A 24,536-nucleotide genomic window follows, 5' to 3' on the forward strand; every position below is an offset into this window, starting at 1 on the left:
TGTTACCCTTCTCTGGACATGTTCCAGCAACTCAGTCTGCTGCATCAGATTTCTGCCTTTTGTTCACTGAAGGAACATCTGCAGCAGTTCAAAGTTTTATTAGCTTTCCTTTCTCCTCTCCCTTCCATTCTTTCCTAGGTCCCCTGTCAAGGGTTGCCTTCACAGCAGAATGGGTAGCCTATGTTCTGGCTGCTCCAGCACAGTTTGGCATCTCAGCATGATCATATTGGCAATCTAAGCTGTGACAAGCAATCCCAAGCATCAATATAGGCTGGGCAGTGACTGTCATTAGAGAAGCCCTGAAGAAAAGGGCTTGGAGAAGAAGTTCAACATGAGCCACCAGTGTGCACCTGCAGCCCAGAAAGCCTGGGTTGCATCAAGAGAAGTGTGGCCAGAAGGTCAAAGGAGGTGATTCTCCCCCTCTAGTGAGACCCCACCTTGAGTACTGCACGCAGTTCTGGAGCCCCTATTACAGGAGAGATATAGACATGATGGAACATGTCCAGAGAAGGTCCATGAGGATGATCAGAAGGCTGGAGCACCTCTCCTATGGAGACAGACTGAGATAGTTCGGGTTGTTCAGTCTGGAGAAGAGAAGACTTCAGGGAGACCTTATTGTGGCCTTCCAGTATCTGAAGGGGACCTACAAGAAAGCTGGTGAGGGACTTTTTAAGATGTTGGATAGTGCTAGCACTAGGAGGAATGGAGGAAAACTAGAAGTGGGTAGATTCAGATTGGATGTTCAAAAAAAAATTCTTCACCATGAGGTTGGTGAGACATTGGAAGAGGTTGCTCAGGGAGGTGGTAGAAGCCCCAACCCTGTAAGGTTTTAAGGCCAGGCCAGATATGGCTTTAAGCAACCTGACCTAGTGTGAGGTGTCCCTGCTGTTAGCCATCGGAATGGGCTGCCCAGGAAGGTGGTGGAGTCACCATCCCTGGAGGTGTTCAAGAAGGGATTGGACGTGGCACTTGGTGCCATGGTTTAGTCATGAGGTGTTGGGTGACAGGTTGGACTTGATGATCTTTGAGGTCTCTTCTAACCCTAACAATTCTGTAGGACACAATTCTGTGACCTGGATGCTTACTGAATTTAGAATCAAATGCTCAGAACTTTATTCTGCCATTCCAAGACTGGCTGCTACTACCCAGATAGGGTTCTTTTTTAAGTTGAAATCAAGGCTGCCTAGGCAATTTTAGACAAATTTAATCAAAAGGTCACATCATTTGTGGAATCGAAATGGGTAGGAAATAGGCAGATCAGTTAATAAAGCAGTAGAAAGGCAGTTTGTTTTATTTCAGAAATTAAGGTGAATATTTGGGTGTGGGGGGTGGTTGTGCTATTTTAAGTATTACCCAAAGCTAATAAATATTCTGTGTATCTATCTCCTTTTCCTATGCTGGAAAAGAGACAGAAATGATGCACATCTGGAAACCATTGCTCTATTGTTTATCACATTTATTTGTTCATGAATTTAACATTAAGTTGTCCCAAAAAAGCATGGCTGAAAAGCAATGCCAGATGGATACAGAATCACAATCTGGGAATTTGGTGCTCTGGATTCTCATATGACTAAATGCAGCTTATCTCTTGATTATAAGGAGAAAGTTCTTCACTGAGAGAGTTGTTAGCCATTGGAATGTGCTGCCCAGGGAGGTGGTGGAGTCACCATCCCTGGAGGTGGTCAAGAGGGGATTGGACGTGGCACTTGGTGCCATGGTTTAGTCATGAGGTCTGTGGTGACAGGTTGGACTTGATGATCTTTGAGGTCTCTTCTAACCTTGGTGATTCTGTGATTTCTGAGAAATTAATATGAAGAGAAAGAATAAGGAAAAGAAAGTCAGAGGGACAGCCTTGTATACAACTCCTCCTCCTTTTTTTAGAATAGAATAGAATAGAATTAACCAGGTTGGAAGAGACCTTCGAGATCATCATGTCCAACCTATCATCCAACACTACCCAATCAACTAAACCATACAACCAAGCATCCTGTCAAGCCTCGCCCTGAACACCCCCAGCGATGGCGACCCCACCACCTCCTCAGGCAGCCCATTCCAGTGAGCAATCACTCTCTCTGTGTAAAACTTCCTCCTAACCTCCAGCCTAAACCTCCCCTGGTGCAGCCTGAGACTGTGTCCTCTTGTTCTGGTACTGGTTGCCTGGGAGAAGAGACCAACCTCTGCCTCACTACAACCCCCCTTCAGGTAGTTGTAGAGAGCAATAAGGTCACCCCTGAGTCTCCTCTTCTCCAGACTAAGCAACCCCAGCTCCCTCAGTCTCTCCTCATAGGGCTTGTGCTCCAAGCCCCTCACCAACCTTGTTGCCCTTTTCTGGACACGCTCCAGCAAGTCAACCTCCTTCCTAAACTGAGGGGCCCAGAACTGGACACAGGACTCAAGGTGCGGCCTAACCAGTGCAGTGTACAGGGGCACAATGACCTCCCTGCTCCTGCTGGCCACACTGTTCCTGATGCAGGCCAGGATGCCATTGGCCCTCCTGGCTGCCTGGGCACACTGCAGGCTCATGTTAAGTCTACCGTCAACCAGCACCCCCAGGTCCCTCTCAGCCTGACTGCTCTCCAGCCACTCTGACCCCAGCCTGTAGCTCTGCATGGGGTTGCTGTGGCCAATGTGCAGAACCCGGCACTTGGATGTGTTAAATCTCATGCCATTTTCTTTTTTTCTCTCCTAATGTCCAAATTTAAGCCTAAGAAATAAATGAAGGGCCTGAAAGCTCAAACAAGGAGTGTCAAAGAATTTTACCCCAAACAAGTATTTTAAAACAATACATTGTTGTCAGTTTAAACAAAGACTGACCACAGTCAAGTAGATGGTGGAAGCCATTATGTTCTTTTATAATACTGCCTTCATGGGTTTGTAATTTCTGTGGAATGATTTTGATGTCCATTTCATGTAGTGATATTTTTTTCTGGACAGGGCTGCCTAACAGAAAATTAAATATAGAGTTCCATGCCTCATCATATATTTCCATTTCACAATCTTTAAAAACTTTGCTGTCTTACCCAAGAAACTGCCCTGGAATTGAGCTTATACTGCTGCATGAATTCTGGTCAGATGAGACATACTTGGACTGATATTAGGAATCTAATAGATGTAACACAAGATTAAAAATAATGATAAACAAACAGAACATAAACCAAACCAAACAAAAAAATACCCCAATAAATGGGGCTGGAGCTGCTCAGGTATGCTGCCATATTTTGAGGGCATCTCAAGGTTTCAGGGTGATGGCAAAAAGGTCAGAGTGAAAACAGGTGTATGATATTGTAAAAGTTCATTTACTTGTAATACATATTGAGAAATGGCTTTTTAAGTGTTAGACACGTATTAATATCCCAGTAAAATTGGAAGTAGCTTCCTCTCAAGATAAAGTATATATTAATTTATGTGGGTAAGACTAAGACAGCTTCTTCAATGGCTCAGCAACTGAAAATGCAAACTAATTCCATGTACACTACACATAGAATCAATGAAGTTGGAAAAGATCCCTGAGATCATCAAGTTCAATCTGTCACCCAACACCTGATGACTAGCTAAACCATGGCTTCAAGTGCCATGTCCAATCCCTTTTTGAACACCTCCAGGGATGGTGAATCCACCACCCCCCTGGGCAGCACATTCCAGTGGTGAATCACTCTCTCTGTGAAGAACTTTCTCCTCACCTCAAGCCTAAACTTCCCCTGGCACAGCTTAAGGCTATGTCCTCTTGTTCTGGTGCTGATTGCCTGGGAGAAGAGACCAGCCCCCACCTGGCTACAAGCTCCCTACAGGTAGTTGTAGACAGCAATAAGGTCTCCCCTGAGCTTCCTCATCTCCAGGCTAAGCAACCCCAGCTCCCTCAGCCTCTCCTCATGGAGCTTGTGCTTGAGGCTTCTCCTCAGCCTCATTGTTCTCTGGACATGTACAAGAGTCTCAATGTCCTTCTTAAATTGAGGGGCCCAGAACTGGACACAGTACTCAAGGTGTGGCCTAACCAGTGTGGTGCACAGGGGCAGAATGACTTCCCTGCTCCTGCTGGCCACACTGTTCCTGATGCAGTGTTTATGGAGAATAAAAAAAAAAAAAAAAGAAAAAAAAGTGAAAAAAGTGCAAAAGTGTTTATGTTGTTTCTCCCTGAGCATAACTTTCCCCCTTGAAAATACTTCTGTTTCTAAAGCACAGAACATCTTTAGCAATAACTAGAAAAAGGGAAATGTTTCCTACATATGTAGATTCCAGCACAAATCCAAAGAAAACATTAACATCTTAGGCCTGGAGTGACCGTTGCACTAGTAAGGTTCCTGTGTTTAAAGAATAGCACATCAGGGGAGCATCACAGAGTAGTTCAGATGAATTTATTTAGTTGGGTATTTTCTGAATATGCCATTTGACAATCATGTTTTCTCATTCTAAGGATCCATTCAGCCTATGCACTGTCACCCAAGGGCATTGCCTATTGTTTAAAAGTAAAAACAAACATATGTTAGCTGAAACAATGGACAATATTTAGCACTGGCATAAACATATGCATTGCACCCTGAAGCCAAAAGACCTGCCAAAGTGAGTTTCTTGAGCATTGCTACAAAGATGATTTTATATTACTGAAGATGGCACCACCTTCTTCTAGGGAGAAAGAGAAAAAGGAAGAAGGCTGCCAGAAAGCTGCTAGGGCTGCCAGGTTCCTTTGTCAGTCTCATCTTTAACAGAGCAGGGAAGATAAATCCTATGCCAGCTAAGGACTGACTGAGACTTGGAAATTATATCTTTCCTTCTGTCTGCCCCAGTATGACCTTGTGCTGGAGCAGTGGCAGAACAGACATCTCTGTTACAGCTGCCATTGGTCTAGGTGGTATGTCTGAAGTGAGGTAAGAGCTTACATTACCTACAGCAAGTATATCAAAGATAGATTGTTTCTTGATTTCAGAAAGGAACAGTAATGCTTTACAGACCCATTATAATAGAGCTTATATTCCTTGTCTGTTTTTCCTTCTTGTTAGCACATTTTACTATCAGACTTCTGGGCACTTACATGCAGCTAAAAGTGTTACTTTATTATTCATTGCTTAGTCTTAGGGTGTTAAGAACTACACCAAGCGAACATAACTGCACTACTTCAGCACAATGTAAACCCCACTCACATTCTGACTTCTGCCATTCTAAGCAAAAATTTTAATGTAAATCAAAAATGCAATTTGCTGATTATAAACAGGGCAGTTAAATTCATTACCCTGACTCACCATCAACACTGTGAAGAAACAAAACGAAAACTCATTAAACATGAACTTTTCACTGAAATGCTAGCAAGAAAATAAAAGGTCATATCGCTCTCTGCTTTATATTATGAGCCAACTGGCTGTTCCTCGAACAATAAAATAGTTTGTGGAACCTTTCATCACAGCACTAAGTCTGCCCCAAGATGGTAGCACTGTTTACCATTCTTTAGTTCTCTGCCAGGCTTGTGTGAAATGCTTGACATCTCTTCTGCATTACAGCAGTTTGAGGGAAATCTTATGAAAGATGCTGCGAGAGATCACAGCACTTTTATACAATACTCCACAGATCCCTGGCTAAACTGGCATGATTTGTATGGCACAGAAGTGATTTGGGCATTAGAATAGAATAGACCAGACCTTCAAGATCATCGTGTCCAACCCATCATCCAACACCACCTAATCAACTAAACCATGGCACCAAGCACCCTATCAAGTCTCCTCCTAAACACCTCCAATGATGGTGACCCCACCACCTCCCCGGGCTCCACATTCCAATGGGCAATCACTCTCTCTGTGTAGAACTTCTTCCTAACATCCAGTCTGAACCTCCCCTGGTGCAGCTTGACAACACACTTAACAGAATCAGTGTGAAAGGAAGTTATATTTCACGATGAAGAAAGAAAGTAGTCACAATGGGAAGAGTTACAACCAAACAGAAAAAGATGCAGCATCAGGCAAAGCAAAGTAAATCCCATTTCTGAAAAACAAAACCCCCAAACCAAAACAACAAACCCAACAAAAAAACCAAAAAACTGCAGATGGTGACAAGGTGGTTAAGAAAATAAAATCAGCAGAAACTCAGCTGTTTTTTTCTGAGCTTTCAGTTCCATGCTTCCAAAAATAAAAATGCAGCATTTAAAAAATGGATTCCAAAAGTGCAGTCATAATGACAGATGATCAAATATTTATCCAAAACTAACACACAAGAACTATGTTTTCTCAGCATTAGGTTGCAAAACAATCAGGCCAAGAAATTAAGTAGAAAGAATCCGAAGACTGTGTCAGCCATTTTGAAGGACTTCAGCTTTACCAGCTACTGCTATTTTTGGTGGACACACAAACATGCCTCATTTATTACAAAATTGCTTTGAAACTGACCTGCAGATCAGAAACAGACTTGGGCTTCTAGGCGCTGGGCCACATTGAATAACATCCCAGCTGGGAAATTACATCTAGGGGACTGTTTGTCCCCACAGCTTGTTTTCTCTTCTGTTTTCTCACAGATGGCTGCAGGTTTTGTAGAGCTGATGTGCTCTGTTACATTAGTCGTGACATCCCCCAGGAGTAAACAACATTGTTACCCAAGGGTAAATATGGCAGAAACAGAATAGAATAGACAGGAATCAACCAGGTTGGAAAAGACTTTCAAGAGCATTGAGTCCAACCTATCACCCAACACCATCTAAACCATGGCACCAAGCACCCCATCCAGTCTCTTCCTAAACACTTTCAGTGATGGTGACTCCACCACCTCCCTGGGCAGCACATTCCAATGCCCAATCACTCTTCCTGGGAAGAATGTCTTCCTAACAACAAGCCTAAAACCTCCCCTGGCACAGCTTGAGACTGTGTCCTCTTGCTCTGGTGTTGGTTGCCTGGGAGAAGAGACCAACCCCCACCTGGCTACAACCTCCCTTCAGGTAGTTGTAGAGAGTAAGAAGGTCTCATCTGAGCCTCCCCTTCTCCAGGCTAAGCAACCCCAGCTCCCTCAGCCTCTCCTCATAGGGCTTGTGCTCCAAACCCCTCCCCAGCTTTGTTGCCCTTCTCTGGACATGTTCCAGCAAGTCAACATCTTTCCTAAACTGAGGGGCCCAGAACTGGACACAGGACTCAAGTGCTTTTTGTTTTCCTTTATCTGACACAAATGTTGTGTCCTGACCAAACACAATTGGCTGCTAAGTGGCAGAGAACATCTGCAACATGCAAGTAGCTTCCTACGAGAGAAGAAATCAGTGGAGACTAAGTGTATTTATTTTCATACATATCCCCAAGCTAGAGCAGAAATGGAGAAGTTGGATGCAAGCTATCTCTTTTTTAAAGTGCTTCCAGTCTTACTGCTGTCTACAACTACTTGAAGGGAGGTTGTAGCCAGGAGGGGGTTGGTCTCTTCTCCCAGGCAATCAGCATCAGAACAAGAGGACACAGTCTCAAACTGCACCAGGGGAGATTTAGGCTCCAGGTGAGGAGAAAGTCCTTCACAGAGAGAGTTGTTAGCCATTGGAATGGGCTGTCCCAGGAGGTGGTGGAGTCACTGTCCCAGGAGGTGTTCAAGTGGGGATTGGATGTGGCACTTGGTGCCATGGTTTAGTAGTCATGAGGTCTTGGGAGACAGGTTGGACTTAATCATCTTTGAGGTCTTTTCCAACCTTATTGCTTCTATGATTCTACACAAATGTGTACTTGTCAAATCTACTTCTCATGGTAAGCTATTGCTTCACCTTGTTCTAGATCACTGATTTGGCTGTGGAATCCTCAGGTACTGAACAGTCCAGCTAAGGCAGCAGCTTACAGGCAGCCAGAAATCCTGGACATACAAATGATTGCCTATGCAGAATGCATGCATAATAACACTGAGCAGGCTTTGTAGAAGTCATTTGGGTACACAATACTTTTGACACCTACAGAATATGGTAGGTTGCACAGCTTGTGCTGCATGAGTGCCCAGTTGCACATACTCAACATATCCTGAGCAAATTACATCTCTGGGGACATAGAGATCAGTGTAGTGTTTAAGGGTAGGATACAACACTTCCATAGGGGGAAACACTTACTTGAGAAATAAGAAAAAGCTCTTGAAAGACCACAGTTGTACCTTTTGTATGATTCCTAAAGGCTAGAAATGAGAAAATATTTAGTGGCAATCACCTTTTATATACAGCACAGTTTCAAAGTGACTGGCTGAGCACACATGGATTGCTCTCAACATTGTCTCCTTAGTGGTAACAAAGCTTGGTGACTGCAGTTCAAGGGGGCAGCTTGGACTGTATGGTAATATATTTCACAGTATTAATGGTATTATTTATCTGCTTAAAACAACTATATCTAATGGCTGTAGCCTTCTAGCAACTGAAACAACAATAAAGCCAAATGTGGAATGTTCTTTTCAATCTTTAAACACGAAGAACTCAAACTGACCTCAGCTCAAGTTTTAATCTAGTGAGCATTTCAAGACTTCAAGTTCCATGAACATAACAGGCCTCTGCTGAGAACAGCAATTCATATCAAGCTACCTGAAGAATGGAACGCTGTGAAATGATGTTATTGAGATATCTGTTCATTAAATCTGCATACTGAATAATTTATTTATGAGTCATTTACATCTCATTTGAAGCAGATTTTCCTGTGGAATGTAACCTTTCTTCTTGGAGTTTCTCAATCCCCTTTTAAGCCCAGTCTTTGCCCTTTTTCTTCTGCACGAGTCATTTCCAGTAAAATTCACTAGGCATGTGTGTCCGATATAAGTCTGTGTAAATACTTGATACTTTCTGGAATCAAATTAGAACAGTGAACTATACTAATCAGCAGCTTTAAAGTCTCAATATTTATTTCCACACAAGAATAAGTATCTCAGAATATTACACTGAAGAATGGAATGCATTCCCAAGCACAGTAATTTCTCCCTTATTATAGCTTCACTTCCTTCTTGTCTGAAATAAGTCTAATAAGCTAACGTCTCTGAGTCAGAACAGTTATATTAACATGAAATCAATATCTAATACTACAAACAGTACTGAGCTTCATGAAAGCAACTCACTGATTTTGATAAGATTTCTTTTCATATAGCAAATGATCACAGCTTTTTTGTTTCATTTAGGTTCCAAGCAAAGCATGAAACCTTTTGTGGTGGTTTAGGCTGGGTGCTGGCCCAGATGCCACTGCGCAGGCCACACCTGGGAGGTCCCAAGGGGTGGGCCCAGCCCAGGGGGTGGTCACAGGGACCAGGTATTCCATTCCCATAATGCCCTGCACCCCTATAAAAAGGCCATGCGGGGTCTTCACTTCCTCTTTCGTCCCCTGCTGCTGCCTAGGTAACATGGCGTGAGCCACCTCCCTTGGGCCTGCTCAGGCCCAAGGCTGGGTTGGGGGGGGGAGAAAGAGCCCTGGGGGGGTTTGGGTGTACCCCCAGGTGGGGATGGGATGTTCTTGGGTATGTTCTGGGATCTCTCTCTTTGTCACGGTGCTTGTGGGTCTCTGTAAAACTTTCATTGTTGTTTATTGTTGTTTTCTGTTGTTTTCCTATTTAACCTTTCCATCACTTTTGCAATCCGTTTGCCTGAGTCGTTATTTCTGCCTGTGGTGGGGAGGGGACCTGCCCCAACCCATTACACCTTTCTTCAGCAGAAAACTTCTATACTTAAGTACAGATACTTCCTCAACAAGTTTTAAAAATGGAGTTTGCTCATATGTGACTTTCATCAATTCTTTCAGCCCCTATAACCATGGCCTACAATAGGTACAACATTACAAGGATCAGCCTTGGGATTCTAGTTCTTAACTAACTGATTCTCCTTTGTCAAAGTAATTTACTGCATGCACATGAAGCTGATAAGCCATAGATAAACAACAGAGCCAACAGAATGCTCTCAGACCTCCTCTGCCTGCAAGAGTTAATTTTATTTCATTTCATATCTATGCAAAAAGGTTGCTACCAGTTCCCATCATAAAGTTGCGCATAAGTAAAGAGAAAACATTCATGAAATATTTTTAATTCAGTGTTTAAAAGTAGGCCTGTTTGGCTTATATCCATGGGAAGGTAGAGTGGCCATAAAAAAAATAAATTAATAACTATGTGTAGAGTAGAATTAGCCAGGTTGGAAAAGACCTTCGAGATCATTGAGTCCAACCCATTACCCAACACCATCTGATCAACTAAACCATGGCATTAAGTGCCCCATCCACTCTCTTCCTAAACACTTCCAGTGATGGTGACTTCACCACCTCCCTGGGCAGCACATTCTCTTTCTGTGAAGAACTTCTGCCTAAAATCCAGCCTAAACCTCCCCTGGCACAGCTTGAGGCTGTGTCCTCTTGTTCTGGTGGTGGTTGCCCGGGAGAAGAGACCAACCCCCACTGGGCTACAATCTCCCTTCTGGTAGTTGTAGACAGCAATAAGGTCTCTCCTCAGCCTCCTCTTCTCCAGGCTAAACAATCCCAGCTTCCTCAGCCTCTCCTCATAGGGCTTATGCTCCAAACCCCTCCCCATCTTTGTTGCCCTTCTCTGGACACCTTCCAACAACTCAACATCTTTCCTAAACTGAGGGAACCAGAACTGGACACAGGACTCGAAGTGTGGCCTAACCAGTGCTGAGTAGAGGGGCAGAGTACTTCCCTGCTCCCACTGGCTCCACTGTTCCTGATCCAGGCCAGGATACCATTGGCCTTCTTGGCCACCTGGGCACACTTCTGGCTTATGTTCAGCCCACTATCAACCAGTACAGAGTCTTGCATGTAGAGAAAAAGGTGATTATAAAATCAAGTTTTACATTGTTTAGATGCTGATTAGATCTAACATCTACTTTACATTTACAGAAATACCAGCAGTGAATCAGAATCGATACTACCCTTGAGCACTGCAGTCTTGTCCTCACTCTCCTCCAGTCCTCATCATTTCAGTGTAGCACTCCATTAACTGTGATAAGTAAGGAAAACCTGAATAATTTTCAAGTAAATTAAATCAAGACTATCCAATACATTTGCTTTGCAATACTAGGACGTGCCCTCACCAATGACTGTGATTGGTTTTGGTACCCTATTGGCTTGTACACTGAAATAAAAGCCAGAAAAGAAGCAGAGCCAGGCAACATCTCAGCATTCCTGCGTGTATGGCTGCATCATCAACATCACGTGCACACACTTCACCCACCTACCCTTTTTCATTCTGAAAGTTCCTGTTTCCCCACACAGATATTACTCCCACATAAGTTTGTCCTTCCTTCTCCTAGCTTCAATCATGTTAGCTGATTTCTAGACAGAATGAAAACAACAGCTGCTTCCCTTTGAGTATTAAATAGCATTTAGTTTGGTTGTTTTTTTTTTTTTTTTTTTTTTTTTTTTTCATTTAGGAAAAAAGACTCAATCTAATAGTGGTATAAATGCACCCAAGTACTCAAATAGGGATGAACTGGAAGCCTAAACATGAGCCAGCAGTGTGCCCAGGTGGCCAAGAAGGCCAATGGCATCCTGGCCTGCATCAAGAATATTGTGGCCAGCAGGAGCAGGGAAGTCATTGTGCCCCTGTACTCAGCACTGGTTAGGCCACACCTCGAGTCCTGTGTCCAGTTCTGGGCCCCTCAATTTAAGAAGGATATTGAGACTCTTGAACATGTCCAGAGAAGAGCAATGAGGTTGGGGAGAGGCCTTGAGCACAAGCCCTACGAGGAGAGGCTGAGGGAGCTGGGGTTGTTTAGCCTGGAGAAGAGGAGGCTCAGGGGAGACCTTATTGCTGTCTACAACTACTTGAAGGGAGGTTGTAGCCAGGAGGGGGCTGGTCTCTTCTCTCAAGCAACCAGCATCAGAACAAGAGGACACAGTCTCAAACTGCACCAGGGGAAGTTTAAGCTCGAGGTGAGGAGAAAGTTCTTCACAGAGAGTTGTTCACCATTGGAATGTGCTGCCCAGGGAGTTGGTGGAGTCACCATCCCTGGAGGTGTTCAAGAGGGGATTGGACATGGCACTTGGTGCAATGGTTTAGTCATGAGGTCTGTGGTGACAGGCTGGACTTGATGATCTTTGATCTTGGTGATTCTGTGATTTTTTACTAATACCAAATGCTTCTAACACATAGCACATTCTTGTAGATAGGCAAGATTTATAGTCACTTAATTCTGAATGAATATATCTGATCAATTAGCAATGAAAACTGTTTCTAATTCCTTGAAGTCTAATTTGCTGTATGATCAACGCAGTAGCAGTTGGACCTTTTTTTGTTATTATTTAGTGTCTTGCAGTTTGTTCTGACGTACACTTCCTACTGACAGAAATCTTTCACAGATCATTTTAGGTAGTGGTATAAAACTGCCTTGTTGGTAACAGCATCCTAGAAATAAAACTCCTGCGAACCCCTGATAAGGAGAGAACCTTCAGAGGTTATGTCTTTTGTTTCTTATCATCCAGCTTTATTTCAAGTAGCAATAAATCCAATTAATTTTCTCCAACTTGATTCTGTTTTTCCTGTGATGATGAGTGATCTCCCTATCTTTATCTTAGCACATGAGCTTTTTCTTCTTACCTTCCCCCCGCCCCCCACTTCCACTGAGGAAGAAGAGTAACAGAACCGCTGGATAGATCCCTGGCAGCCAGCCCAGAGTGACCTAAGACAGTGTGCTAGGCACACTCAACTTTTTTCAAGCAGGAGTTCTGTACCTTCAATATTCTGAAATAAAATCCTTGGCTTGAGCATCAAATTCTATAGTCTCACTATTTTGAAATAATATCCTTGGTTTAGCATCAAATTCTATGATGTCACTATTCCAAAATAAAATCCTTGGTTTAGTATGAAATTTCCTTCACAAAATCTTTTTTCAGTAGTACCAAAATTATTTCCAGTTCTTGTTAGAGACCATACCTTTCTGGAAAGGATGCATTACAAACCCACTTGCAGTGGCACAGTATGCTTTTTCTACAAGAAAATAAACCAGAGGGGGTTGGTCTCTTCTCTAAAGCAACCAGCATCAGAACAAGAGGACACAGTCTCAAACTGCACCAGGGGAAGTTTAAGCTCGAGATGAGGAGAAAGTTCTTCACAGAGAGTTGTTCACCATTCATTAGCCAGTGAAATACACATTTTTAAAGTTCTCAATGCTGGACTAGAAAGGCAAAAATATTTGTATGTCAGTGCTGGACCACTTTTCACTTCTCCTATGCTGCGTGCAGACCTCTCATTAGTTCCCTGACCTTTTAATTATTTCTTCCAGTTTTCCTCCCGTGGCTTTTCTGTATTTGCCTTCTTAGTGTCCTTGGGTACAATCTTCAGTCATATGTAAACAATTCTGACTAGTCCACAGAAACAAATCCAGAGATGTTCAAAATCCATACTTAATTTCTCTGCGTTTTGATGGTGTATTTATGCAGTATATTGACTTTCAAAAATAAGTGCCACTCAAAGGAATGGTTGCACCAAACCTGCCCCTTTATTTGTGCCAATAGGAAGATTTGTGTGATGAGGTGGTAAACTGGGCCACCACACCTCCACCGCGGCAAACCGGGCCGCCGCAACCTCCGCCGCGGCAAACCGGGCCGCTGCAACCTCCGCCGCGGCAAACCGGGCCGCCGCAACCTCCGCCGTGGCAAACCGGGCCGCCACACCTCCGCTGCGGCAAACCGGGCCACCACACCTCCGCCGCGGCAAACCGGGCCGCCGCAACCTCCGCCGTGGCAAACCGGGCCGCCACACCTCCGCCGCGGCAAACCGGGCCACCACACCTCCGCCGCGGCAAACCGGGCCGCCGCAACCTCCGCCGTGGCAAACCGGGCCGCCACACCTCCGCCGCGGCAAACCGGGCCACCACACCTCCGCCGCGGCAAACAGGGCCGCCGCAACCACATTATTTTCCATAAAAAGAAATTTAAAACCTCTCTGCAGTGCTATTAAACACAGAAGCAAAGAGAAACCAGGAATATCTGGTATAGCTGCAAAGAAGCATGCTAGCCCCAATGCCTGATTTCTGATATTGTAGTCACTCCACACTTAAGCTCCAGCTTAAATCTAGACACTGCTTTCCTCAAATTTTTCATGTAAATAATAATATCAGCAAAACCCTACCATACTGCAAAACTTTTCTTTTTTTCCCCAGCCCTAACATGGTTTGGAAATGCTAGTGTAATTGAGAAGGGGTTGGAATATTTGGTGTACTTTCCACTTCAAAACACTAATCTTTTCAAAGCCAAAATCAATAGGCATTTATGACATAAGAGCTACAGACAGCTGCTGTCATTAGGTCAAAATATGACCAAGCTCTATGAAATGAGGTCTGTGGCTTCTGTGGTGCATAGTTTTGTATTATTAGTTGTCACTTAGAAATAACAGAAACTGTTCTCAGTGGGACCTGTTCTTGATTGTGCACAGGGGAGGTTCAGACTGGATGTTAGGAGGAAATTCTACACAGAGAGAGTGATTGCCAATTGGAATGGGCTGCCCAGGGAGGTGGTGGAGTCGCCATCACTGGAGGAGGAGACTTGATAGGGTGCTTGGTTGCATGGTTTAGTTGATTAGGTGGGTTGGATGATAGGTTGGACTCGATCTCAAAGGTCTCTTTCAACCTGGCTTATTCTAGTCTATTCAAGATGACAGCCAGGAATGTATAAAGAAAGCAAAACAACAGAAGTAAATTAAAGATCCAATTGCAGGCCATAGATAACTCATCTATCACATTTTCAGTAAAAAAATTGGCATGTTATTAACCTTACTTAGTATCTTTAATGGTCTTCTGAGTATGCATGCTATGCTGAGACACAAATGAGAACTGGCTCAGGCTGCTATACTATATAAAGCAGTGTAATTGCTTTGACTAAGCTAAATAAGGGAGAAAGTTTCAGACTGGATGCAAAGATTGAATAAATGTTAGACAGTTTGGATTTCTTAACAACTATGATCAAAATAAGGCTGGACAGGAGAAAAGGACAGATGAATAATACAGTGTTTATGTTGTGTTATATAGTGTTTATATATCACATTCTGCATGAAGTTCTACAGAAAGAATTGAAGGAAGGACTGTACAGTATAGAATAAACTAGGTTGGAAGAGACCTTTGAGATAAAGTCCAACCTATCTCCCAACACTATCTAATCAACTAAACCATGCAACCAAGCACCCCATCCAGTCTCTTCCTAAACACCTCCAGGGATGGTGTCTCCTCCACCTCCCTGGGCAGCACATTCCAATGGCCAATCACTCTTTCTATGAAGAAACTCTTCCTAACATCCAGCCTAAACCTCCCCTGGTGCAGCTTGAGACTGTGTCTTCTTGTTCTGGTGCTGGTTGCCTGGAAGAAGAGACCAGTCCCCTCCTGGCTACAATCTCCCTTCAGGTAGTTGTAGACAGCAATGAGGTCTCCCCTGAGCCTCCTCTTCTCAGGCTAAACAATCCCAGGTCCTTCAGCCTCTCCTCATAGGGCTTGTGCTTGAGGCCTCTCCTCAGCCTCGTTGCCCTTCTCTGGACACGTTCAAGAGTCTCAATGTTGTTCTTAAATTGAGGAGCTCAGTACTGGACACAGGAATCAAGGGCACAGTGACTTCCCTGCTCCTGCTGGCCACACTATTCCTCATACAGGCCAGGATGCCATTGGCCTTCTTGGCCACCCGGGCAAAGTAAGATCACTCTTAAGCCTTAAACATCAATGCTTAAAAAACATCCACAAAACAGTGTACATCTTCAGAATCTGTATAGATCAGCATATGGACAGATATAAAAGGATACAACATGGATGGTATCCCTTGCTTATATAACAGGCTTACAGCATGAACTAAATGCAGAGAGTATTTTTCCATTTTACTACTGAAATAAGAGTAATGAAATTAATGCTCAATTTGAAAATTACTTGTAACTTTATATACCAAACCAAAATTGAAATGTGTCATTTTTCTCTGAACTATGGAGACATTTCTGCGTTGGTTCTTGAAGGAGCTTTTAAATACTCATGTGTTTTGTGAGGTATTAAAAATTCCTACAGAAGGCACACATGCTTTGTTAATGTTCAGCACAATACTACTGGCTTGTTATAACAGCTGCTTCTTTAATTCAAGGGATCAGTTTGGGTTTTTAGGTTACATATGCACATGAATATGCACTCAGATCATAGAATCATTTCAGTTGGAAAAGATCTTTAAGATCATTGAGTCCAATCATTATCTACCTAACAAGTCAGGCACTAACCATGATCCTTAGCACTGCATCTGTGCATTTAGGCTGGAGGTTAGGAGGAAGTTTTACACAGAGAGAGTGATTGCCCACTGGAATGGGCTGCCTGAGGAGGTGGTGGGGTCGCCGTCGCTGGGGGTGTTCAGGGCGAGGCTTGACAGGATGCTTGGTTGTATGGTTTAGTTGATTGGGTAGTGTTGGATGATAGGTTGGACATGATGATCTCGAAGGTCTCTTCCAACCTGGTTAATTCTATTCTATTCTATTCTATTCTATTCTATTCTATTCTATTCTATTCTATTCTATTCTATTCTATTCTATTCTTTCAAATACCTCCAGGGATGGGAATTCAACCACCTCCCTGAAAAGCCCATTCCAGTATTTAGTAACTCTTTCAGTAAAGAAGTTTCTTCTAATATCCAATCTAAATCTACCGTGCTGCATGGGGTTGTTGTTGTTTTAGTTATAGAAATTTATTGCCGGAAATATGATAAAATATGAATATTATTTATTATCTAAAATGGTTTTCCTGAGCCAATTTTATGCCCAGTCGATGATGGGTTGCTTACACATGGTAGAAGGCTAGTAAACAGTAGAGTAACAGTCTAGAACAATCAGAACTTGGAATACAGAGGAACAAACTGGAATCTCCCTATATGCGCGAAATCAAACAGCAATACTACCTCGGGTGGCGTAGACAAACCACCATCGAGTTCACAACAGAGCTAACTAAGAGGTAACAAGCTATAAACCTCAGAAATAACCAGGGAAGATAGCATATTTACTCACAAACCGACGAGCTGCTAACTACCAAAACCTTTGCTGAATGAGGAGATGGTTTGAGTTCATAGTTATAGTCCAAAGGGCAGTATCCACAGATTGAGAGGAAATGAGAAAGCAGGCTGCTGCAGTGGAGGCCCAACTCGAGCACGATGCCGCTAAAACAAAAGAAGCTAATTGCCCTGAAGAGAGGAGTAAGTAGGGTGCTTGTTGCTGCCTCAAATCCCATTAACGAAGAGGGGAGAGAGATAAGAGAGGATAGCATGCAAGCTATGAGTGTAAGGAGTGAACGAAAGGTATATGAGGTCTTCCCCTATATATACCCTTTTTGAAAGCTGAATGGCCCAATGGCACATTAGCCATTCAAATCCCACCAAGCAATTCAAAATGTTCATGTGGTGAGTAAACTGCACACACCTTCTCTCATGGTGTCTGACACGTGCAGTCATGTCTCTGAAACGTGAGGCTTGGGGATTGGCTTCAGCTTCCACTCCTCTCCAGGCAGCCTTACTGGCGCCTGCCTGTTAGGGTCCTCGACCTCAATCTGAACCCTGTAACAGAGAGGGAGGAGAAAGGGGCAGTGGCTCAAAACAGATTTAGCTGTCTTGGTAATGCCTCTTCCAGGACAGTTGTGAGCAAAGTGCAGGATTCGGCACTTGGCCTTGTTGAATTTCATGGAAATGGCCTTGGCCCATTGATCCAGCTTGTTCCAGGTCTCTTTGCAGAGACTTCCTACCCTCAGGCAGATCAACACTTCCTCCTAGCTTTGTATTGTTCATGTTCCCCAAATACACCTTCTGTTTCACTTCTAAAATTGAAGAACTTAATCTAAACTACAATTTGAAGCAGATGTTTTTAATTGCAGCAAAATCCATAGTCTAGTTCTGCCTAACTTACTGGCAAGAAACCCACAGTGATTTCAGATTTAGGATCTCTTTTAGATTTTGCTGGGATCCATGGAAAGAAAGTCTTGAGAGACTACATCTGCATTGCTTTGTTACATTACTTCTGAGAGTAGCCACAGTAGACTAACCTGTTGATCTCAAGGGACTTGCAGACCACATAAATCCTGTTCCAACATGACACTATGAGTGGTACCTTCTGGACTTGCATGTGCTCCACCAGTTCTTGTACTGTCTCCCACACCCTCCTAATATTTGTTCTTCCCCTAAGACATTTGCAAAGGATGTTGGGTGTATTTAAGGTGGCTGCTAGGCTCCTGTCTTCAAACAGCACAGCCACAGGAACTAAGAAAGCTGCTTGTGTGTGGTTGCTGGTGTTCATTATACCTGCTTCAAAAATGGATTTCAACTTCAGCAAGAAGTTTGACAGCAAGACCCAATTTTGGCTCTACCTCATTTAGGCCAAGAAATCTCACAGGCTTATCTCAGATGAGTAAGTCTAGGAGACAAAAGTAAATTAGGACAATGTGGACTTCAAGATGGCAGCAGAGAGAAAGAGGTTGTATCCTAATGTAATGGTGTGTGTTCACAACTGTGCATGCTACTGCCCAAAAGCTACAGACATTATTCACCTTGAGGATGCTTCCTAATGCTTGACATTGTCCTCCACAGTAGGTTTAACCCGATTTTCCAAGTTTGCCAGGGAATAAAAGAACCTTATTTGGCAGAATTTAAGTGAGCTTATATGGAATGATCCACAGTTGCAAAGTAGATATTGAAATTCCACTTGCATGGGGCAATTTGTGGATATCCATGCACAAGTTCCATAGTGACATTTATGTTCTGGTGAGTCCAAAGGTGACAAATGAGCCTACTGAAAGAAGGTGGGCTAATTCAACTGTTGTCTGTTATAGAAAGAACCCGGTGTTCAGGACACTGCTGCAGTAGGGCTCAGCACCTGATTTCTCTGGTTCTGGATCCCTTCCAAATGTCCTTTGTGCTGTGGTTTGAGAACACAGTGCCAGCATGGCTGAGGCTTTCCGCACAGCTGCCATAATCTTATATATACTGCACAACATCTCTGAGAGACTTGTGTTATGCCTGAAAGTGATAGGGAGGGGAATCTGGCAGTAGTTACCGTTCATGACCACAGAAAATGTAATTACAGCTATAGTGAAAATACAGAGTGCTTGTCAGAAGTGCCATGAGATTTTTGTCCTTTCCCAGAAGTCAGCTGCTCTTATAAGATAAAAAGTGATGATAATGACTTCATTGTCCAAGTCTATGCTGGTACCACCAGAAAAGAAAGAAGATAGAAACTGAGAGCAAGGTATATACCACTTGAAGGAGAGGCCACATTACCTTTAAATTTAGTCCCTCACAGCCTATGTCTGAAAGAAATGGTTCACCCAAAATAGCGCATACAGCAGGACACAGACTTGATCTAAAAAGACTTCAGGGGTTGAGGACAAAATTGTGTTTCACATCTGATAGCGAGTCTGAATAGTAATTTCTAGGAAAGAAGCCAGAGGATTGTAATTGACTGAACTCAGGAACTGAATAGGAATACAGACAGCAAAGGCTGCGAGGAGGATCAGGTAAGACCTAGCTTGGGGTAAAGGGCATGTATGGGTGATTTTTGGCTTTGAACAATCAGAAATTGGAAATCAAGCATATGCTGTTTGGGCTCTAAAGCATAAAACTGAGAAAAAAACAACCAAGCTGCTACTAATTGATCTACAGAAAGGGAGTCCAGAGAGGTAATTCAACAAGAAAAACAATATAAATTTATAGATGAGTACAATCCTTAATCAGTGTATACCACAACCTGAAATCACAGAATCAACCAGGTTGGAAAAGACCTCAGAGATCATCAAGTCCAACCTATTACTCAACACCACCTGACAACTAAACCATGGCTCTAAGTGCCACAAGCAATTGTTTTCTTTTTTTTTAAAAACACCTCCAGGGGTGATGACTCCACCACCTCCCTGGGCAGCACATTCCAATGGCCAACAACTCTCTCTGTGAAGAGCTTCTTCCTAACATCCAGCCTAAACTTCCCCTGGCACAGCTTGAGACTGTGTCCTCTTGTTCTGGTGCTGGTTGCCTGGGAGAAGAGACCAACCCCCACCTGTCTGCAACCTTCCTTCAGGTAGTCATAGACAGCAATAAGGTCTCCCCTCAGCCTCCTCTTCTCCAGGCTAAACAATCCCAGCTCCCACAGTTTCTCCTCACAGGGCTGTGCTCCAAACCCCTCCCCAGCTTTGTTGCCCTTCTCTGGACACATTGAAGAGTCTCAATGTCCTCCTTAAGTTGAGGAGCCCAGAACTGGACACAGGACTCAAGGTGTGGCCTAACCAGTGCTGAGTACAGGGGCACAATGGCTTCCCTCCTGCTGGCCACACTATTCCTGATGCAGGCCAGGATGCCATTGGCCTTCTTGGCCACCTGGGTACACTGCTGGCTCATGTTCAGCCTACTATCAACCAGTACCCCCAGGTCCCTTTCTGCCTGGCCACTGTCCAGCTACTCTGTCCCCAGTCTGTAGCTCTGCATGGGGTAGTTGTGGCCAAAGTGCAACACTTGGACTTGTTAAATGCCATCCTGTTGTACTCTGCCCATCTGTCCAGCCTGTCAAGAGTTGCAGAGTCCTCTTACCCTCTAACAGATCAACACCTGCTCCCAACTTTGTGTTGCCTGCAAACTTACTAATGTTGGACTCAATCCCCTCACCCAGATTGTCAATAAAGATATTGAACAGGATGGGGCGCAGCACTGATGCCTGGCGGACACCACTAGTGCCTGGCTACCAGCTGGATGTGGCACCATTCACCACCACTCTTTAGGCTCAGCCCTCCAGCCAATTCCTAACCCAGCTCAGAATGCTTCTGTCCAAGCCAGGGACTGACAGCTTGGCCAGGAGTTTGCTGTAGGGATGGTGTCAAAGGCCTTGCTGAAGTCCAGGTAGACTACATCCACAGCCTTGCCCACATCCACCAGGCAGTCACCTGATCATACAAGGAGATCAGGTTGGTGAGGTAGGACCTTCCCCAATGCATGTTAACGCATTGTCTCCTGTCTTTTGGAAACTACACTTTCTTCCCATATTGTCTGCTGTGATTTCCTCAGTAAAAAGCCAAAATGAAAGTAAAATGTACTCACTTATTCTATTTCTCACTTCATTTAATTTTTCTCCAAGGTGTTTAGCTTCAGCAAACCTGTAAATGTAAGCATAACAGCAGAAAATTATTCTAAACAACAACTAGGTAAACTACTTGTGCACAATAAAATACAGAATTACTCAGGCCAAATTTTCACTTGCAAGTAAAATTAGATTGAAAAATACTTCTATCAGAAAATATTGTCTTGTGAAAAAGAATCTATTTCTAAAAGAAACAGTGACACAGAAAGGCTTACAAATGGATTTGACTTTTTAAAGTTATAAACATCATGTTATTTCAAATCTAACACTTCTGTTAAATATTCAGATTACTAATTCAAATATTCTACATTAGTTGCACTATTTTAACATACAGCTATATAAAAGGAAAAGAAAACATAGCTATACAAAATCAAAAGAAAATGTTTGAAAGCACTAGAATTCCTGCTTATCAGGAATTTTCAAATTTCAGCCTGTAATTTGCATACTGCTGATGACCACTGATTGCGCTGTCTGAAAATGTACATCCCAGTCACTAAGGAAAAGAAAAAGTTATTCTGACTTTCAGATGATACTCAGCTATTGCTTCATTACTGATATAAATCAAAGCCACTTATAGGAAGATATACAAGGGACCTTGAGTACTGTGTCCAGTTCTGGGCCCCTCAATTTAAGAAGGATATTGAGGCTCTTGAACGGGTCCAGAGAATGGCAATGAGGCTGGGGAGAGGCCTTGAGCATAAGCCCTATGAGAAGAGGCTGAGGGAGCTGGGGTTGCTTAGCCTGGAGGAGTCTCAGGGGAGACCTTATTGCTCTCTACAACTACCTGAAGAGAGGTTGTAGCCAGGAGGGGGTTGGTCTCTTCTCCCAGGCAATTAGCACCAGAGCAAGAGAACACAGTCTCAAACTGCACCAGGGGAAGTTTAGGCTTGAGGTGAGGAGAAAGTTCTTCACAGAAAGAGTTGTTAGCCATTGGAGTGGGCTGCCCAGGGAGGTGGTGGAGTCACCATCCCTGGAGGTGTCCAAAAAGGGATTGGACGTGGCACTTGAAGCCATGGTTTAGTAGTCATGAGGTGATGGGTGACAGGTTGGACTTGATGATCTTTGAAGTCTCTTCTAAACTTATTGATTCTATGAAACAGCAAGCAAGAAGCAGGCTGAGAAGGATGGAGGACAATAGATCAGGCTTTGTGAACTCCACTTTTGTAGTATGCAAACAGCTTAATCTCAAATCAATACTGGAAATGTGGGGGGTTTAGATGTGAAATTCCTACCAGGTATGTTTCTGAATTACTCCACAGACCACTTCTTTACATTCAAATAATAAAATCTTCACATGGTATGTAAAAATATTCTAGTGATCAAAAGTTTAGTTTTTATCTTTTTGCCTTTTTTTTTTTCTTCCTCATTTAAAAAATTCATTTCTCTCAGTTTTCTGGTCTGTTACAGCAGTTGCTGTCATACTTATTCTTCTATATTCATTTAACTTACCACTATATAAATCTGTTTAAGGCAAATGACATACACGTTACATTTGCAGATGCCAAGCTGTAATGGGTTGGGGCAAACCCCCTCCCCACCACGGGCAGAAATAACAACTCAGGCAAACGGATTGCAAAAGTGATGGAAAGTTTAAATGGGAAAACAATAAAAAACAACAATGAAAGTTTTACAGAGAACCACAGGCACTGTGACAAAAGAGAGAAATCCCAGACCATACCTAAGAACGTCCCATCCCCACCTAGGGGTACACCCAAAACCCCCTAGGATTCTTTCTCTCCCCCCAGCCCAGCCTTGGGCCTGGGCAGGCCCAAGGGAGGCGACTCACGACGTTTTACCTAGGCAAAAAAGAGAGAGTGAAAACCCCGTGCTGATGTATTATAGAGGAGCAGGGCATTATGGGAAATGGAATACCTGGTTTCCTGTGACCACCCCCTCTGGGCTAGGCCGGGCCCACCCCTTGGGACCTCCCAGGTGTGGTCTGTGCAGCGGCATCTGGGCCAGCACCCAGCCTAAACCACCACACAAGCATTTTGTGCTGTAAAAATCATTGCAGTCAATTCAATGTCCAATGGCAAAAACTGCAGAGTTTGAGAGAACTGAGGCTTGGTCAAGGAAATCTCCATTGTAATAGTCTAAATAATAACAGTTTAAAAATGTAAAAGCATGCTTTTCTGCAGTGTAACAGTTATTGTAGGACATTAGAATAGAACAGAATAAACCAGGTTGGAAGAGACCTTCAAGATCATTGCGTCCAACCTATCACCCAACACCCCCTAATCAACTAAACCATGGCACCAAGCACCCTATCAAGTCTCCTTCTGAACACCTCCAATGACGGTGACTCCACCACCTCCCTCGGCAGCACATTCCAATGGACAACCACACTCTCTGTGTAGAACTTCTTCCCAACATCCAGCCTAAACCTCCCCTAGCACAGCCTGAGACTGTGTCCTCTTGTTCTGGTACTGATTGCCTGGGAGAAGAGACCAACCTCCACCTGGCTACAACCTCCCTTCAGGTAGTTGTAGACAGGAATAAGGTCACCCCTGAGTCTCCTCTTCTCCAGGCTAAGCAACCCCAGCTCCGTCAGCCTCTCCTCACAGGGCTTGTGCTCCAAACACCTCACCAACTTTGTTGCCCTTCTCTGGACATGTTCCAGCAAGTCAACATCCTTCCTAAACCAGTGCTGGGTACAGGGGCACAATGACTTCCCTGCTCCTGCTGGCCACACTGTTCCTCATACAGGCCAGGATGCCATTGGCCCTCTTGGCTGCCTGGGCACACTGCTGGCTCATGTTCAGCCTACCATCAACAAATATCCCCAGGTCCCTCTCTGTCTGGCTGCTCTCCAGCCACTCTGACCCCTGCCTGCAGCACTGCATGGGGTTATTGTGGCCAATGTGCAGAATCCGGCACTTGGATGTGTTCAATCTCATGTTATTGGACTCCACCCATCTGTCCAGCCTGTCAAGGTCCCTCTGCAAAGCCCCTCTACTCTCCAGCAGATCAACACCTTCCCCCAGATTGATGTCATCAGCAAATTTACTGATGATGGACTCATGCCCTCATCCAGATCACCAATGAAGATGTTAAAGAGCATGGGGCCCAGCACCGATCCTTGGGGCACACCACTAGTGACTGGCTGCCAGCTGGATGTGGCACCATTCACCACCACTCTCTGGGCTCAGCCCTCCAGACAGTTCCTAACCCAACACAGTGTGCTCCTGTCCAAGCCATGGGCTGACAGCTTGGCCAGGAGTTTGCTATGGGGGACAGTGTCAAAGGCCTTGCTGAGGTCCAGGTAGACTACATCCACAGGCCTCCCCACATCCACCAGATGGGTCACCTCATCATAGGAGATCAGGTTGGTCAGGCAGGAGCTGCATTTCCTAAACCCATGCTGGCTGGGCCTGATCCCTTGGCCATCCTCTAAGTGCTGTGTGATTGCACTCAGGATGACCTATTCCATAATCTTGCCTGGCACTGAGGTCAGGCTGACAGGCCTATAATTCCCTGGCTCATCCAACCGGCCCTTCTTGTGGATGGGCACCACATTGGCCAGC

At 44.1% G+C, this 24,536-nt stretch overlaps 1 protein-coding gene across 1 annotated transcript in view; it reads right to left on the reverse strand.

Moving 5' to 3' along the window:
• Positions 1-24,536, reverse strand: part of KIF6 (kinesin family member 6) — a 215,962-nt gene that overhangs the window by 51,009 nt on the left and 140,417 nt on the right. The window contains exon 15 of the mRNA XM_054162516.1: positions 20,973-21,028. Coding sequence (XP_054018491.1) covers positions 20,973-21,028 — 56 coding nt within the window. The remainder of the gene's footprint in view (positions 1-20,972; positions 21,029-24,536) is intronic.

This window comes from Dryobates pubescens, chromosome 6, assembly GCF_014839835.1.
Source record: "Dryobates pubescens isolate bDryPub1 chromosome 6, bDryPub1.pri, whole genome shotgun sequence".
NCBI lineage: Eukaryota > Metazoa > Chordata > Aves > Piciformes > Picidae > Dryobates > Dryobates pubescens.